The sequence below is a fragment of the Dendropsophus ebraccatus genome, chromosome 7, assembly GCF_027789765.1.
Source record: "Dendropsophus ebraccatus isolate aDenEbr1 chromosome 7, aDenEbr1.pat, whole genome shotgun sequence".
NCBI classification, from domain to species: domain Eukaryota; kingdom Metazoa; phylum Chordata; class Amphibia; order Anura; family Hylidae; genus Dendropsophus; species Dendropsophus ebraccatus.
The window spans coordinates 125,819,296-125,839,334 of record NC_091460.1 but is presented as its reverse complement, the minus strand read 5'-3'; the positions used below and the strand labels follow the sequence as shown (position 1 = coordinate 125,839,334).

At 42.6% G+C, this 20,039-nt stretch overlaps 1 protein-coding gene across 1 annotated transcript in view; it reads left to right on the top strand.

Moving 5' to 3' along the window:
- Positions 1-2,687: 2,687 nt before the first annotated feature.
- Positions 2,688-20,039, top strand: part of SLC39A8 (solute carrier family 39 member 8) — a 31,373-nt gene continuing 14,021 nt past the window's right edge. Inside the window, exons 1-2 of the mRNA XM_069976801.1 lie at positions 2,688-3,248; positions 15,699-15,849. Coding sequence (XP_069832902.1) covers positions 3,018-3,248; positions 15,699-15,849 — 382 coding nt within the window. The 5' untranslated portion in view covers positions 2,688-3,017. The remainder of the gene's footprint in view (positions 3,249-15,698; positions 15,850-20,039) is intronic.

The window sequence follows — 20,039 nt, the reverse complement described above, 5'->3', positions numbered from 1 at the left end:
AACTAAAAGAGACAAAAGATTTAACATTTTGCTCTCATTGAGAATGCGCTGACACGCGGTGTTTCTGGCAGGTTTTAGGCTGTTTCTCATTAACTATTGAAAAAAAAAGGAAAGGTGGGGGTATCCAATAAAACCTACTGCACTTACCACGTCGCTGGCAATTTACATAGCTGGGCAGTTTTTTTTACAAGGTACTTATTATGGTAAATAATAAGAATCCCTACCAACCACGTGACCAGTCCTGTGTCTTTATTATCCTGAACGTAATCTGAAATGGTACAGCAGAGGAAAAGGAACAGGAACAGGTGAGACAACTTATACTTAGCTATAGCTGATACCATTCGTGCATGAGTATACTAGGGACCAGGGACACATTTCTAGACCTAAGATACTAGTACAGGAAGATTATACGGGTCACATTGGTGCTATGCAGATCAGGTTTGACACACTAATTTGGAATGTGTTTGTACAGACAAGGTGGAATTTCTGGCATCGTTGACTTAAAGGGGAAATCTCATCTCCTAAAGTTTTATTATTTTATAGAAAATGCAAAATTAAGCAATTTTGTAAAATGCTTTTCATTAGCATTTTGGCCATCTTCTCTTCCCTTTTTAGTTGACAGCTTGTTGCCTAGGGAGCTGGTAAGTATATTTTTTTCTAAGGATGAGCAAAATTACAGCGCTACCATAACGATTCGCTAGGCTCGGCGGTCGGCTTGTCAGCGGACTGCTTTTGAATTCCATACAGCTCGATGTTTCTCCTCTTTGGGTGCCTGAAAAAGCTGCATCCAGTTCTGGGAAACTGGGAGAAGTCTCCCAGGGCTGGGTCCAGCTTTTTCAGGCATCTGGAGCAGCACTGGAGTGACATGAGGAGCAGCTCCCAGTGGAATGACCTCTTCAAAGGTCACAGAGCACACTCAGTAATATTTTACATTTATCTCAAGGGGACAGAGTCTATTGTTGTCTATGCCCATGAGGCTTGCTGTAAAGCATGTCACTAAATGGTGTTGAAAACAGCTCAGGCAAGATGGCGGCCCCCATAACAATGTACAAAAAAATGAAATGGAAAAAAAAATTACAGTTAAAGTAGAAACAGATTAGAATAAAAGAACAAGTTTTAGTATCAGTAAAAGAAAATCTAGGTACATAGGTGGCACATTCCCTTTAAGTTGACCATTCACACCTCAATGTTACATATGATAGCCACACCCCTTTTTGGCTTAGCATAAAAGTGTCCATTAAGTATCTAAAAACCATGAAAACCCTGCGGCAGTTTGTCCAAGCTAAAGACAGAAATGAATCCAACAGGAAGGAGAAATGTAAGTCCTTTGTGCGTATCTCCCCTTTCCTTATGAATAGTGATGAATTACACCATACATATACACCATAGACTGGCAGCCGAATCCACAGCGAATGGCGAGTGTGGCCAACATAAGTCTAAGGTGTATGGCCACCTTAAAGAGGACCTGTCACCCCCGGTGCTGGGGTGACAGGCTCCCGACCCCCCGTTAGAGCCCCCTATACTCACCTAATCCCGCCGGGTCCTGCTTCTGGAGATGGTCGGGTGACTGAGATATCAGTGCCCGAAGCCCGGCGCGCGCGCTCCTCAGATGAGTCCAACGCTCATAGAGAATGACGGAGCGTCGGATTCGCCTGTCATTCTCTATGAGCGTTGGACTCATCTGAGGAGCGCGTGCGCCATGCTTCGGGCACTGATATCTCAGTCACCCGACCATCTCCAGAAGCGGGACCCGGCGGGATTAGGTGAGTATAGGGGGCTCTAACGGGGGGTCGGGAGCCTGTCACCCCAGCACGGGGGGTGACAGGTTCCCTTTAAGGTATTAGAGAGTGAATCAGATATGAAAGATGTTTTTTGGCATTCATGTATGTACAGTACCACAACCTTAACCTTAACTTAACGTTATTATTTAAGGGGTACTCTAGTGGGAAAAAAATCCTTCAAACTGGTGTCAGAAAGTGCCAGAGATTTGTAATTTATTTCTATAAAAAAAATCTCCAGTCTTTCAGTACTTATAAGCTGCAGTATGCCCTGAAAGAAGTGGTGTATTCTTTCCAGTTTGACACAGTGCTCTCTGCTGCCACCTCTGTCCATGTCAGGAACTGTCCAGAGCAAACCAAATCCCCATAGAAAACATCTCCCGCTCTTCAGACTGGCACCAGTTGATTAGAATTCTTCTTCTTTTTTTTTTTGCTGGCTTATTCCTTTAATATTAATACATATACTGTAGGTTGGATACGACACAAACAAGAATATACTATTTTGCACGAGTATAAGTATCTAATTCTTAGGAATCCAATATTGCCAGGAAGCTAAGAAGGCATAACATAGTCAAAAGTACTATTTACTGCAGTCTAACAGTGTGAAACAAAGCAAAAGAAGGAAAAGAAAAAAAAAACAGCAAACAGTATCCGTACAGTGCTGAGCGCCACAATAACCCATTTAATGGGAGAACTTGGCCTGCTTCTATTTACTGGTTACATGATGCCAAGCAACATCTGAAGTAGTTAAAAGGAAGAAAATCCTTTTTAACAAAGAGAAGGAAAAGAGGAAAAGTACACACAGTATAATAGGTGCTATAAAGGAAATACTTGGGACGGTTGATGTTTTGCATGTCGTGATGTAATATTTGTAATTATTATTTTTATAATCTGCAGGTTCCATCGATATACTGAGACAGTGTTTCCTTATCTGCCACAGACTGGGAAGAGCTTATACCATCTGGTATCAGAGGGCAGTTCCTAGCCACGATACTAGCTGAGTTATCACTGGGAGAGGACACGTGGAAGAAGACAGATACAGGCTCAGCTTCTCTCTGCAGGAGCCTATAGACTTGTACAGTGCAGGAAGAGCACAAACTCAGACTGGCTTTTACTGTCTACACACTCTGTTTTTGATATCGACTAACCAGTTCTACTAGGTTCGTGTAGTTAGAAGTCAGCGACTTGCTGTAAAAGGAAAAAAACAAACAAAAAACGAGCTCATACATCTGCTGTACCATGGGTGCTAGGAAGCATTATGGGAGTATATGGGTTACCTTGGCACTTATATTTAGTGTATGGCTGGCAATGGCGCATTCCCAAGAAACAATGAATTTTACCACCGAGGAGGAATTCATTGAAGCTGTACTGTATACCTATGGAGTGAATGGGAACCTTAATGCCAGCCATGCCAACAGGATGCTGCATGGCTGTGGGAGACCCGAGGAGATGCACTCAAGTTTCAACAAGGTAAGAACTTCATTCAGATGCCGCTTTACTACTATATCTATTTCTTTGTAGAAGTGGACAATTTTGGTGCGTTTGGGGGGAGTTCGGTAATTTTATCATGTCATTAACTCAATGCAAAACTTTTGCGGTTTAGGACAGAAGACAATAACTCTAATAATTAGATTATGAAGAATTTATCAGGGTATTTTCACAAGTAATTGCAGAATACTGTATGCCTGATATATAGATGCCATTGTATAGACAAGTGCAGCAGGGTGCCCTATTTTTTTATTAGTAATAGTGGTATAAAAGGTATACTAACCTATATCAGGCCAACAGAGGCCAAAAGGACACTCTATTACCGTGATGGCGAACCTATGTCAGCACTGACACACGTAGCCATGTTCTCTGTATGCGGCTGCAATGCCTGAGAAGGATGCCAGCATGCCCTGGTGGCGCCGCAATAACAGTACCAGGCCTCTGGCAGTGGGCATCACGTACCCCGCTGCCCATACTGCATGGACTGTGCGTGACCCATGTTACCCGACACTGTCATTGGATACGCTGTCCTGCGCCTCCAACGTAAGCTACGGAGCCCTGCTCCACGCTCCAGTGCAGTGTAATCTGTGTCTCAGAGGTGCTGGCTTTATGCTAGTCAAGAAATGAGGGGCCTGGAGGGACTGGGGGTGTATGCTGGTGAAGGGATGATGGGGCAGGGGGACTGGGGGTGTATGCTGGTGAAGGGATGATGGGGCAGGGGGACTGGGGGTGTATGCTGGTGAAGGGATGATGGGGCAGGGGGACTGGGGGTGTATGCTGGTGAAGGGATGATAGGGCAGGGGGACTGGGGGTGTATGCTGGTGAAGGGATGAGGGGGCAGGGGGAATGGGGTGTATGCTGGTGAAGGGATGAGGGGCCAGGGGGAATGGGGTGTATGCTGGTGAAGGGATGATGGGGCAGGGGGACTGGGGGTGTATGCTGGTGAAGGGATGAGGGGCCAGGGGGAATGGGGTGTATGCTGGTGAAGGGAGGAGGCAGGGGAACTGGGGGTGTATGCTGGTGAAAGGATTAGGGGCCAGGGGGGACTGGGGGTGTATGCTGGTGAAGGGAGGAGGCAGGGGAACTGGGGGTGAATGCTGGTGAAAGGATTAGGGGCCAGGGGGGACTGGGGGTGTATGCTGGTGAAGGGATGATGGGGCAGGGGGACTGGGGGTTTATGCTGCTGAAGGGATGAGGGGGCAGGGGGACTGGGGGTGTAAGCTGGTGAAGGGATGGGGGCAGGGGGACAGGGGCATGTGTGAGGGTGAAGAGATATGGGCAGTTCTTTTTATATTTAAAAAATAGCATCTCCCTGTTGGACCTGTTGGTGTATTAAAACAGTTATGTATATCAATTATATATTATTTGTTATTACAACTATAAATATGGCAAAATCATATTTTTTAATACTAAGTGATACTCAGTTTTCTTCTCGAATTTAGACACACTAAGCTCAAAAGGTTGCCCATCATTGCTCTATTAGGTAAATGGGTGCCAATGATGAAAGTGCTGGGAGCTTTCACACTGTGATATCAGCCATACCTCTCATAGAGCACACAATTAAAGGGACTATACTCAGTGCTTCTGGAGGTTGGTAGAGTAATGCCTTTATTAATACATGGCTATTATGTAAATGCTGACGCCACATTTCTTATGACTGTCGTCATTGTCTGCTGGTTTGTGGGCTGACGTGCTGACAGCTATAGTAATGAACTTCTGTTTAGTGTGTTTTTATGCCAAAGAGTAAATTTAAACGTCATTCAGTTAAATTAATTTTTATTAAGTGTTAAGCAATTCAAAGGAAATATCTCCCTTTTTACAAAAAACATCCAGTGACAAAGAGGGATTTAAAAATGAATGGATTAATAAGAGATTGATAGGTCAACTAGGATCTCAGCCGTAAGGGTCCTATGACACAGAGTGATAGTCTGCCAAATCAGACGGATTCGGGCAGATATCGCATCGTGTAATAAAGACAACATTGGTCTTTTTCAGTATAAAAATCGGCTGGCGGATGCAAATCGCTATGTGGATGGTAATGGATGGCTGATGAAGTGCAGAGAAAATAATAAACATTATACTTACCTGTTTAGACTCCCTGGTGTTCTCTACTCAAAGCTGCAACCATCAATCTTCAGAAGCTGTCTCTAAAGTGACAGGCCGCTCAGCCAATCACTGGCCGTCCTGTCCTGTCTCGGCCAGTGACTGGCTGAGAGGCCTGTCACTGCATAGACAAGTTCAAAAGCATCAACAACGGCTGTGGCAAGAATGTACTTTATTACTTTCTATATAAGCAAGGGCTGCATGGACATCGATAACAATGTCCATACAGCTCTTTATGCACAATCATTGAGCCGTTTAATAAGCTCTGTAAGCAAGCACTGATCTAGCAGCTTGGCACTCACTTACTGCACTAAAACTACATCTCCCAGCATGCATTGCACCTTGGAACCAACTTTTGGGTACCCCCTCCCCCATCTTGTAGTATCTGCCCACCACTGGCTTGATCTGCTTCTGCTTTTCACAGTAAAACCAGTATCTATCTATCTTTCTTTTTTTCTTTCTATCTATTCATCTACATCGATAGATCAGAGAAAGAGAGATGAAACAACAGTGTCTCCTTTCCCCAGTACTACTCAGGAAAGGCTGTTGTTTTCCCACCCTTGGCCAGGTGATCACGGAGAGATGTCAGTGGTGGGCAGGGTTACAGATGAGGTGTTGCAACTTGTCTGGCAACAGAAGAGACAGAGATCATGTGACTTCTGTCTCAGAAGGGTGGGAAGAGGAACAAAAACAGAGTGGACCAGGAAGTGAGGATTTCAGGTAGATGGATTTGAGGTAATACAAACAAGCTTAGATCATGGGTAGGGATTGAACAGGAATAAATCTTTCTTAACCAGATTCCTCCTTTTATGGGGTCTGTCAGGTTTTTGTCTAGTGTTCGTTATTCAACTAAATTTTAACTGGATGAAAAGATCAGTTGACTTTTTTGTGCGGTTATTTGAACGGATTCTGTGATAGAGGCCAAAATTAAGCCTCCAATGCAGATGTAAACCTGGCCTTAATAAAAATACAAAAAATCATCCTGGTTCTGGTGAAAGCTTCTAGCTTTTGGGACCTTTGACTATAACCTGCTGCCAACGGCAGGTATGGCCAACTAAAGTATTAGGTGCATAGGGACCATTATAAATGGGTTGGTGTCAGTTCACATCATATGCAGTTTTCATCCATTTTCTAACTTAAAGTATGTTTTGTTTTTTTTTAAGGAAAATATTTGAAATATATGAAAGCAAAAAAGAAACTGAATGTACCACCAGGTACATCGCTTTGGGTTTTTTACATTAACAGACCAGCGCTGCCTTGGGGATGCCACCGCCCGGTTCCTGTGCATGGTGACGGTCTATTCCCGAGCAACGGTTCTTTTCTTCTAATTGTTGATTTTTTATTCCACTTTCTGCACAGGATTATGAGATTAGCTTATAGTATTTATAAATAGGTTGTACAGCAGCCTTAGAAACCTGTAGGGATGGGAACTGTGTCCATCATAGTGATGTTGCGATACCAGATTTTTAAGATATCAATACCAACTTTTTTTTTCCAATGCTCGATACCAATTCAATACATTATGGCCAACAGGGGTTTGTGCCATGCAGCTCTCCCACGGATGCCATTTTTGCCCATGGTCTAGCTAATTGTGCATTGTCAACATGGACCTTATTTAAGGTCTGAAGTTGGTATACCGGCCACTCCTGGGAAGGCTCTCCACTGTTCCAAGTTTTTCCATTCATGCATAGAAACATAGAAGATTTGTATTTCCTTTAATATTTTCTGGTCAGGTCTCATGCTTGACACCTTCCATCATTTTTGTACCCCTCCTATTTTATCAGTATCTTTTTGTAGGTAATGTCTCCAAAATACATAATGGCTTTACATATGCAGTTACATAGCTTTAGCAATGGCTTTTTAACCCCTTGCCATCAGCAATCTGTATATATACACTCCTACTGCACATACCACGCGCAGTAGGAATGTATATATACATTCCTGCACTGACGGGGCTTCCTGATGTGAGCGGGATCGCTGCAGTGAGAGTGATCCCGCTCACATCAGTGTCCGGGGCCAGAGGGCCAGTCAGACATGGTGCTCTTTGCTGCCACCTCTGTCCATGTCGGAAATTGTCCAGAGCAGGAGAGGTTTTCTATTGGGATTTGCTCCTGATGTAGCCAGTTCCTGACATAGACAGAGGTGGTAAGAGAAGGCACCATGTCTTATTGGAAAGAAAACACAACTTTCGTCAGGACATACAGCAGCTGATAAGTAAAGGAATACTTTACTTTTTAAGCAGAAGTAATTTACAAATCTATATAACTTTCTGGCATAAGCTGATATGAAAATATAAAGTACCCCCCTTAAAAAAAGGCAAAAAGGCAAAAAAACAAGGTGCAAACAGTTTTGATCATGTCCACCAATTTTTGTAGCATGAAAAAAAAAAACTATACAAGGAGCAAATACTATCACCATTGATAGTACCGCTATAATGTTACTGTACAAAAACCCCATCTTGAGTAACCTTCATTTTCATCTCCTGTATGAGTTGAAGTGCGCTTGGCCTAGTGTGGGGAGTGATAGCCATTGGTCTAGATTAGGAGCCCATCCACAACTGTCACCTCTACAACCCTCATTGCTATGCCACTGCCTGAAGTTCCTCTTCTCAATCATCGCCACTGGGGGAGACTTCGGAGGTAACCAGAGATGAGCGAATTAAATTTGTTTTGCTTCTTAGGAAGCAAAACTGATTTGCGACCCATATCCCTCTGGCTGGCCCTCCATGCAGAGGAAGCATACTGCCCAGGGACTGAATGGAAAACATGGATACAGACATAGCTTTATTAATGTTTTCCAGGCATTTTCCAAGAGGTCCCTGGGCGGTATCCTCCCTCTGCACGGAGCAGCCAGCCTGAGCCATATGAGCGCAGATCAATTTTGCTTCGTACAATGGATCTGTTAACTAAATAGTAAAATATTCGATTGGATTTGATCTGAATAGCTCCCAATATTCGATCGAATATCGAATCCCATTATAGTCTTTGAGAGAAAAATCCTTGGGACCTGGAAATCAAGATTCGACGAATCGGAGGTCACCAAGTCCTAGACATCTTTAAAAAGGGATGCAAACACCTCTGGAATGCTACTGGGAAAGCAGGAAAGCAGTATTACAGGGAATGGTATTACCGGCAATTAGCAATTGCCGGCAATAATACTGCACCCTGTAATAGTTAATATTTAATTAATAAAACAAAGTTTCATTCTAATAAAGCTATTTTTGTTGTACAATAGCATAATTAAAATGAATCCATGAATGAATATACTGTTAATAAAAAAATATATATAAATTAGGGATGGTCCAAACCGAGTTCGGTTCGGGTTCTTACAAACCCGAACGCTTGCGCTCGGGAATGATTCCCGCTGTCTTCCCGCTCCGTGAAAGGGGGTGGATACAGCGGGAGGACCGCCTGGAAAACTGGGATACAGCTATAGCCATAGGCTGTATCCCAGTTTTCCAGGCGGTCCTCCCGCTGTATCCACCAGCTGCACGGAGCGGGCAGACAGCGGGAACATGTGTATACATGTGTATATATATATTTATTTACAGTATATTTAATTGAAAAAGTATGTATTTGTTTTAATTATGCTAGTGAACAACGAAAATAACTTTACTAGAACGAAAATGTGCTTTATTAATTAAATATTAACAATTACAGGGAGCTGTATTAATGCCGGCAATACAGCTCAATGTAATACCTAATTCTTTACTTTCATTAAAACAGCAAATGTTTCTTCTAATGATGCTATTTTTTTTATCACAATAGCAGAATTAGAAGAAACATTTAGATTTTTATGTCCGCCCAGCTGATTGGCTGAGTGGACATATAAAGAGCTGGTCCCCGACACACTAAGCTCAGTGTGCCGGGGACCGGCAAAGAGAAGACATCAAGACATCGGAGGGTGAGTAGAAAGCTCTCCCTCTCCTCCCCTGCACTGTACCTATCCCAGAAAGGAAGAGGGGTCACTGCCGCTTCCTTGCTGGTATGGGTGCAGTCTGACATCAGTCTGGCCCATAAGGGGTTAAGTGGCGACCCTTGCTTAACCCCCTGGGGGCCAGATTGTTCAGTATGGCACCCAAAGGGTTAAGGGGGTTGCAATGCATCCTCCTTTCACCCCGTGGGTGCCACATTGTAAGCAGCGATCTGTAAAGATGCTGCATACTGTAAGGTAATTTTTTTTGTGTTTCTCCCTTTCAGATATCGGTATCCTGTGGATTACGGCGGATTCGGTGGACTACGTCGATGACCAGCGGTTGTTGGGATTTTTTTTTTATAAAATGGTCAACAAGGGGTGTGGGGGTGTTACTAGGCTGCTGTTGCTTGTTTTTTTAACCCGGCTGGTTATGAAAATAGGGGGAATTAATTAAAAAAAAAACAAAACGCATAGGGTTCCCCCCATTTTCATAACCAGTCTGGTTAAAAACCAAGTAACTCCAGGGTGGGAAGGGCCCTTTGTTTTGGCCCTCCCCAGCCTAATATTACCAGCCTGCTGCTGCCCAGTCCAGGAGCGCCAATTTTGATGCTCCGGGACCACTGGCACCCGGCTCTTCCGAGTACCCCTGGTGGCATTGGGTACTGTGGTAATAATGGGGGGGTTAGTGTTAGCCATTTTATACCGGCTAACACTAAGCCCCGACTTAGTAATGGATTCCATCTATTAGATGGCTTCCACTATTAAGTCTATATAGTAAAGAAATAAAGACAAGACACAAGAGAAAATAATTTTTTATTCAAATAAAAACACCCCCACACCCCTTGTTGACCATTTTATATAAAAAAAAATATCTAAACAACCGCTGGTCATCGACGTAGTCCACCAAATTGCATCCTCCTTAACCCTTTGGGTACCATACTGAGCAAGGGTCCCCACTTAACCCCTTGATGCCAGACTGATGTCACACTGCACCCATACCAGCAATGAAGGGGTTAAGTGACACCCCCTTCCTTTCTGGGATAGGTACAGTGCAGGGGAGGCAGGGGAGAGCTTTCTACTCACCCTCCGATGTCTTGATGTCTTCTCTTCGCCGGTCCCCGACACACTGAGCTTAGTGTGCCGGGGACCGGCTCTTTATATGTCCACTCAACCAATCAGCTGGGCGGACATAAAAATCTAAATGTTTCTTCTAATTCTGCTTTAGTGATAAAAAAATAGCATCATTAGAAGAAACATTTGCTGTTTTAATGAAAGTAAAGTATTAATTATTACATTGAGCTGTATTGCCGGCATTGCCGGCATTAATACAGCTCCCTGTAATTGTTAATATTTAAATTAATAAAGCACATTTTCGTTCTAGTAAAGTTATTTTCGTTGTTCACTAGCATAATTAAAACGAATACATACTGTTTCAATTAAATATACTGTAAATAAATATATATATATATATATATATAAATATATATACTGTATATACATTTATTTATATATTTATTTTTTTATTAACAGTATATTTAATTGCAAAAGCATTGATTCGTTTTAATTAAGCTATTACACAACGGAAATAGCTTTTTTAGAACAAAACTTTGTTTTATTAATTAAATATTAACTATTACAGGGTGCGGTATTATTGCCGGCAATTGCTAATTGCCGGTAATACCGTACCCTGTAATACTGCTTCTCTGCTTCCCAGGGAGCATAAACTTTATTAAAACAGCTAAACAATTGTTTAGCTGTTTTAGTAAAGTTAATTTAAATTCGAATATTCGATCACATATTCAATCAAACTCGAATCTTTCGAATAGTGCAATATTCGATCAAATACTATTACCTCATCTCTAATGGAAACTCAAAAAATTCAATTGGTCCCAGTAACTTTATCAGCATCTGTTTATGTCATGGTGTCTGGGGCATGCTGCTCTGTTTTGTTAAGAATTTTTTGCTGGAATACATGGCTGCAGGAATAAAAATAAATAAATTTGAACTGGGTGTTGCAGTATTTTCCTTCCCTAAGCATTTGCTTTATCTTTCTATAATTCTGCCCAGTCAGGAGTTTGCACCATGGGGTAAATGTTGTCTGTGTATATATAGGATGAATGACAAATATTTTTCCAAGACACAACTCTGCACAACACATTAACATTAACCTGTGCATACCTAGTCTTGTGAGCTCAAAGCTGTAAAGTGGATATAACTGTGACCAATCCAGGCAATGCTCTGTAAGCTCCGCAGCCGTGTTGATACATAGGCCCACATATACTAATAGTGAATTATTATTATATATAATAGAATTTTGAAATTTTCAATTTCCAAACCTAAAAAAGTATTCAGTATGAAGTTGAAGTCCATTTCAATATTTTTCACCTTCCTTCTGAATCCACTTCTGGCATTGGCTCAAAAGACTGAAAGAAGCAGCACTGCTAGAATCCTGGTGTAATTTGTGCTAATGCAATTAAAATACAATTGTAATAATTGCACCCTGGCACAGTTATATGTTTTGATTGGTGGGTTCTGGTCACTGAGCCCCACTGCCATTCACTTAAACGAATGGACAGCAGCTGAGCACTCTGCCTGTTCAGTTGTATTGTTCTGCTTGGCTCTGCTGAGAAAATTCCCGTCAATGTGTACTCCACTCGTGCAGGGTATCAGCATATCACCCCGCTTTGAACACCCCCTGTACAGCCCGCCCACCAACAGCGTTACTTCATTCTCTCTGCTCAAGTGAGTGACGACACTTGTGCTCCAGGAACTAGGGAGAACAATGCCAAGGTCGGTTGAGATGAGCATAAACCATTTGTATGCTGGTCGAGGGGCGGGGGACCGGTGTGAGACAGCAGATGTTGGGGGAAGGTGATGAGCTGACAGAGGCTGTCCAAGTAGAGGGCGCAGATCCGATGGGCCCTTGGCTGTCCAGGGGGCGGGTGGGGATGCTGGTGTGAACTGTACCAGGGAGACTGCGCGCCCCATAGCAGCTGCGTGGTCTGCCTCCATGGTAGCTATGCCAGTGCACTTGTGCAGAAAGAACACACCTTTAAAGGGCCAAAAGCCCAGAAAAACACACCCTCTAATGGCTCCCTACATATTAAAACCTAACTTTCAATACTTTTTGTAGATAAAATATATAATTCTTAGTAGCTGTTATTTAAAAACCAGCAGGTTTAGGCTGTCTCATCTCAGGGTAGCATAAAATAATGACAAGCTGAACAGAATGATGTATCACTTCCATTATGTGCATGAGCCCAGTAGTTCTGGATATTCACGAAAAGCAGAAAACCCCACCCACCCGCTGCTGATTGGCAGTTATCTATTGATTCTGTGTATAGGTAGTAAACTGTCAATCAGCAGCTGGAGGGCGGGGGGAGGGTTGTGGCAAGAATCCTATTCTCCTGCATATTAGGAGAACGGCTGAACAGGATGATGTAAGTAATACACCAATCTCTTCAGCATTTCTATCACTAGTTTATGCTGCCCTCATTTAGGGCAGCATAAACCTAGTAACAGATTCCTATTAAAGTGTTCAGTTTTCACATCAATGAAATAACTGGTGCAGCTTTGTGCAAAATGGTGTAAGTAGGAGCATAGGCCCTCATTTACTAATGTGTTTTGACAAGTCAGTTTTGACTTATCCCTGTCAGTTTCTTGTTTTCCATCATTCACTAATGTTATGCACTACAAAAATCTCTGACAACTGACTCACCGGTTATTTTGTTTAATCACTGAAAAATGAATGTGCCCCTTTTAAAACTATTACAGCTAAACATACCATCACCTTTCTGATGTGTATTGAATTTTGCAGATTTTACACCTTTTATGTGGCGATAAGGTCAGGTTTTAGTTACCGTATTTTCTGGCGTAAAGGCGACGTTTTAACCCAGAAAAATTGTGTTAGAAGTCGGGGGTCGTCTTTAATGCCGAGTATGATCGCCCCATATGGTGGGGGAGTTCAGAAATGGACGCATCCCCACCATATGGGGTGACCGCTACAAAAAAAAACAGTTAACTCACCTGGGGCCTGTTCCCGGCCTCCGTGCACCTCCTGTCCTGTTCCCGGCGCAGGCAGTGTGACGTACACTAACTACGCCGGGGATCCCGAAGCTCCCCCGAGCATCTCATCGGAGACGCTCGGGTTCCCAAATCCTTTGTCATTTTTACGAAGCTCTCCCGGCAGCAGAACGTCTCTGAGCTTCTCCGATGAGATGCTCGGCTGCTCGGGAGAGCTTTGGGGATCCCTGGCGCAGTCAGTGGACGTCACACTGCCTGCAATGGGAACTGGACAGGAGGCGCGTGGAAGCCGGGAACGGGGTCCAGGTGAGTTAACTGTTGGCTTTTTCGCTGCAGTTAACCTGACCGCAGCAAGGCTTAACATTTTCTGGCGTATAAGGCGATCCCCTGACAATCTTTTTGAAAGTCAGGGGTAGTCTTATACGCCCAGTCGCCTTATACGCTGGAAAATACGGTAAGTGTAAAAAAATATACACTTAGGGCAATCTGACACATAACAAATCTAGCGGGATGAGAAACTAAAACCAAAATGTCTAGGGATTTTGAAAATCCAACAATCTTAATATATCTGGGTCTCTGGGTATTTGTATAAAAAATGTGTGCGTAGTGCAAATTATAGTAGATGCCCCCAAATTTCTAGGAAAACCAGTTAACATGTCAGGACATCTAAAAAACAAAGGACACAATCCCTTTCCAGGTGTCTGAGCTGCTTTGTCAGTTTCAGGCTATGTTCACACAACGATTTTCTATGGCCGTTATTTCATATTTAAAATAACGGCCATTGTTTTGAGCTTCAAACAATGGCCGTTGTTTAGTATGTTACAATGGCCATTATTGCATTTATGGATGCTGGAACATTATTCTAGTTTAAAGATGGCCCTTTTGGGGTGTGTCTTTAATTAAAGGGCCCATCGATTTTAATACAAAGGGCGGTGAAAAAAAAGTACAATGTGCAAACAACTTAAAATAACAGCCGCTGTTTGAGCAAATTATGACAACAACATTAATTCGACGTCTGCCACAAACAGTGGCCGTTATTTTGTACTGTGTGTGAACAGATGGCCATTGTTTCCCTAGACTTCAATGGAAATCATTGAAGAATGAAACCAATGGACGTTATTTTAAATTCAAATGGCATGTAAACGTGGTCAAGAAAACAAAAACATCCAAATGATTAAAAGTGTTGGGAAATTTCACATAAAAAAATGGAAACATTTCCACCAACAGCGTTGGCTTTCAATGAAAGGGGAACTATCAGCAGGTTAGCCCCATTGCACCAAACCCCCTTTTAATGATAATCAATGAAGCAGGTGGGCCTCATCGGTCGTATGGGGACGGGGCAGTGCACCTAACGGTACTCTGGTCCATGGAGCAGTGTCAGACTGGGGAATCTGGGGCCCACCAATGAATAACCAGTGAGAAACATGTCAGTCAGTGTTTGTGCAGCTTCTAAATGTGGGGACCTACCGAAGAATTCTCCGGTCCTCTGTTGGGCCAGTCTGACACTGCCATAGATCCAACATCTAACTGCTGGGGAACGACGCCAAGGAGGAATATAAGACACATACCTTCCTCCTTGGCACTCTGTGTGCATTAGGAGGCTATCAGCAGGTTATATTTGTATAACCTGCTGATAGTTCCCCTTTAAATCTGGACCAATGTGTGCACTGACGGCAACTGATAGAACATATTATTCAATGTACTGTATACCTATTTTGTGGCAGTTTGATTCATTTCACAATGTGTGCACCCAGTCCCAATGTTACACAATGTATTTACTTAAATGTACAGTACCAGCTCTGTAAGGTTAACGTGTTCTCTCCGTCATGCGTCTGCATGGAACACCCCTTGTTTAACAGCTCAGCACATTGTTTAAAATGATCTCTACATAAATGTAACCTTGTACCTAGAAGAAGCTGTATTACGTTTTCATGGCTACTAAATGTTAGTATCGTACTAGTCATCATGTCTGTAAAGAGTAAAAACTTCAATGAACTTCTCTCCTTATCTGTTCACAGACACAGTAAAATAAATGTTATCTTCAAAATTCTCTGTCATCACTTTTTTTTTTTTTTTTTTTACACTTTCTAAAGTCACTCCCTTCTCTCCTATCTGATGCCAGTACAGCCCTTACAGCATGTTATCTCCTCCAAAACGAAATGCACCCATTCTCAATAGAGTTTAAAGACACTGAAATCCTTATATAAGGAGATGTTTTCTTTTGAATAAAAAAATAAATAAAATAAAAAAAAAAAAAAAAAAAAATATATATATATATATATATATATATATAATGCTATAGGTTATTTAGTCTTGTACACAAAATAACAGTACTAGAGAAATAATAGCAACTATTCAAATAAACTTTTCCCTTTCCTTTTTGTCTTCCAGTGTTATTCTAATGAAGAAATCTTTGCTAATTATGGAAACCAAATTACTGAGGTTAACTTTCGAAATGCCTGTCCGGCCCTTGTATATCTAATGTTGACTCACCCATGTAACTATGAGGAAAGCTTGTATGAAAGGCCCACCGCTGCACAAGGTACAATATTCCAAAACTTTAAAGTTTCCTTTTTGAAATTTGGGAATATATATATATATATATATATATATATATACTGTATATATATAATTACTATCACAAGTATCTATAGCTATATATCTATATAATTATTATCACAAGTTGATACAGTCACTAAGAACTATTTTAAAAGTAACTGCCTTTTTATTATATAGATTATATATTGTGTATTGAATTACAAATTATATGTAATTTTTTCATTAGATATTTAAAAAAAAAAATATATATATATATACTTTATTTTCCGGTGTATAAGATGACTTTTTAACCCTGAAAAATTGGGGTTAAAGTCGGGGGTCGTCTTATACGTCGGGTATGGTCTCAAAAATGGCCCCAACCCCCTGTATGGGGCGACCACTATAAAAAAAACAAACATTTAACTCACCTAGGGCCCGTTCCCGGCCTCCCGCGTGTTCCCGGCACAGGCAGTGTGACGTACACTACCTGTGCTGGGAACGGAGATCGACGAATCTCTCCTGGGCAGCCAAGCATCTCATCGGGGAGTCTCAAAAACACTCGGCTGCCCGGGAGAGGTTCGGCGATCTCCGTCTCTGGCGCAGGTAGTGTACGTCCCACTGCCTGCACCAGAAACTGTACGGGAGGCGCGCGGAGGCTGGGAACGGGCCCCAGGTGAGTTAAATGTTTGCTTTTTAAAAAAATTTCGCTGCAGTTAACCCCTGCCTTTTTCCGGCGTACCCTGACAATCTGCGTAGAAGTCAGCGGCCATCTTATACGCCTTTTAGTCTCCTTATACGCCAGAAAATACGGTATATATATATACTAGAAAATGTACCTGGCGCTGCCCGGGTATAAAGTGTCAGTGTGTTAATTAGATTTGTTCTAAGGTGCCCAGGAGGCCAAGCTAAAGGTATTGTTTCATCTGAGTTAATCAGTGGAATTAGTGTATACCTGTAGTGCATAGTTGGAGGGGTTCTGTATACCCACAATGTATAGTTTTTAGGGGTCTCGCATATCTGTAGTGCATAGTTGGGGGGGGCTGTATACCTATAGTGTATAGTTGAGGGAGGTCCTGTATACCTGCAGTGTACAGTTGGTGAAGGTCCTGTATACCTGTACTGTATAGTTTGGGGGTCCTGTATACCTGTAGTATATAGTTGGTGCTGTATACCTGTAATGTATAGTTGGTGGAGGTCTTGTATACCTGTAGTTTATAGTTTGAGGGTCCTGGATACCTGTAGTGTATAATTGGTGGAGGTCTTGTATACCTGTAGTATATAGTTCGGGGGTCCTGTATACCTGTAGTAAATAGTTTGAGGGTCCTGTATAACTATAGTATAGAGTTGGTGGAGGTCCTGTATACCTGTAGTGTATAGTTTGGGGTCCTATATACCTGTAGTATAGAGTTGGTGAAGGTGCTGTATACCTGTATTATAGAGTTGTGTGTAGGTCCTGTATACCTGTAGTGTATGGTTTTGAGGTCCTGTATACCTGTAGTGTATAGTTTGGGGTCCTATATACCTGTAGTATATAGTTGGTGGAGTTCCTGTATACCTGTAGTGTATAGTTTTGGGGTCCTGTATACCTGTAGTGTATAGTTTGGGGTCCTGTATACCTGTAGTATATAGTTGGTGGAGGTCCTGTATACCTGAAGTATATAGTTGGTGGAGGTCCTGTATACCTGAAGTATATAGTTGGTGGAGGTCCTGTATACCTGAAGTATATAGTTGGTGGAGGTCCTGTATACCTGTAGTATATAGTTTTAGGGTCCTGTGTACCTGTAGTAAATAGTTTGAGGGTCCTGTATAACTATAGTATAGAGTTGGTGGAGGTCCTGTATACCTGTAGTGTATAGTTTGGGGTCCTATATACCTGTAGTATATAGCTGGTGGAGTTCCTGTATACCTGTAGTATATTTGGGGTCCTGTATACTTGTAGTATAGAGTTGGTGAAGGTGCTGTATACCTGTATTATAGAGTTGGTGTAGGTCCTGTATACCTGTAGTGTATGGTTTTGAGGTCCTGTATACCTGTAGTGTATAGTTTGGGGTCCTATATACCTGTAGTATATAGTTGGTGGAGGTCCTGTCTACCTGAAGTATATAGTTGGTGGAGGTCCTGTATACCTGTATTATATAGTTTTGGGGGTCCTGTATACCTGTAGTGTAAAGTTTGGGGTCCTGTATACCTGTAGTATATAGTTTTGTGGAGATCCCGTGCACTTGTAGTGTATAGTTTTGGGGTCCTGTATACCTGTAGTATCCTGTATACCTGCAGGGTTGTATTTACCCGTATGGCAGTGTTATTCAGTCACAGTGTGTCGGTATTGGTCAGGTCTGGTGTGGCGGTGTTATCCAGTCACGGTATGGTGGTATTGGTCAGGTCTGGTATAGCGGTGTTATCCAGTCACAGTATGGCAGTATTGGTCAGGTCTGATATGATGGTGTTATCCAGTCACAGTATGGTGGTATTGGTCAGGACTGGTGTGGCGGTGTTACCCAGTCACAGTTTGCCGGTATTAGTCAGGTCTGGTATGGCAGTGTTATCCAGTCACAGTATGGCGGTATTGGTCAGGTCTGGTATGACAGTGTTATCCAGCACAGTATAGCGGTATTGGTCAGGTCTGGTGTGGCGGTGTTATCCATTCACAGTATGGCGGTATTGGTCAGGTCTTATATGACAGTGTTATCCAGTCACAGTATGGCGGTATTGGTCAGGTCTGGTATGACAGTGTTATCCAGTCACAGTATGGCGGTATTGGTCAGGTCTGGTGTCGCGGTGTTACCCAGTTACAGTATGGCGGTATTGGTCAGGTCTGGTATGGAGGTGTTATTCAGTCACAGTATGGCGGTATTGGTCAGGTCTGGTATGGAGGTGTTATCCAGTCACAGTATGGCGGTATTGGTCAGGTCTGGCAGTGTTATCCAGTCACAGTATGGCGGTATTGGTCAGGTCTGGTATGACAGTGTTATCCAGCACAGTATGGCGGTATTGGTCAGGTCTGGTATGGAGGTGTTATCCAGTCACAGTATGGCGGTATTGGTCAAGTCTGGTGTAGCAGTGTTACCCAGTCACAGTTTGGTATACCTGTTGTGCCCTGTATACACATGTACTGTATGGATGGAGTAGGGGGTCCTGTATACATGTACTGTATAGATGCAGTAGTGGGCCCTGTATATATGTACTGTATAGATGGAGTAGGGGGCCCTGTATACATGTACTGTATAGATGGAGTAGGGGGCCCTGTATATACATGTACTGTATAGATGTAGTAGGGGGTCCTGTATACATGTACTGTATAGATGGAGTAGGGGGCCCTGTATATACATGTACTGTATAGATGGAGTAGGGAGTCCTGTATATACATGTACTGTATAGATGGAGTAGGGGGTCCTGTATATATATGTACTGTATAGATGGAGTAGGGGGTCCTGTATATACATGTACTGTATAGATGGAGTAGGGGGCCCTGTATATATATGTACTGTATAGATGGAGTAGGGGGCCCTGTATACATGTACTGTATAGATGGAGTAGGGGGTCCTGTATATACATGTACTGTATAGCTGGAGTAGGGGGTCCTGTATATACATGTACTGTATAGATGGAGTAGGGGGTCCTGTATATACCTGTACTGTATAGATGGAGTAGGGGGTCTACCAGTTATTACTGTGGATGTTGTGAGGCAGCTGCCCTAGCAACCATTGCTCCCTGTGAAAATGAAAGCAGTAATCCTATTGGTTGCTAAGGCTCCAACTGCCGTGTCTGCTGCAGCTAATTATATCACCTGTGTTTGCAGTGAGGAGATTTTCCCATTCATCTCTATGGGGCGCCTCTCTTTCCCCTCCCCCTCCCCTCCTGTACATCTGGCGGGGACGGGACCTTCGCAATAACCTTCCCGGGCACCCAATGTATCTGTGTGCCAAATTTGGGGTCAAACGGTTCAGGCGTTTGGAAGTCTATAGAGGACAGACAGACAGACAGAAGGAGAGACAGACAGACTTTTATTTTTATGATATATATATATATATATATATATATATATATGTGTGCGTGTGTAGAGCACTAAGTGAAAATGATCCTCATGTTTTGCTATCCTATTTGATGGATAGCTGCTAAATAGTCGACCACAGTCCGGTCTCATTATTATGACCACTTTCAACATAAGCTTAAGCATAAGAACTGGCTTGGTGG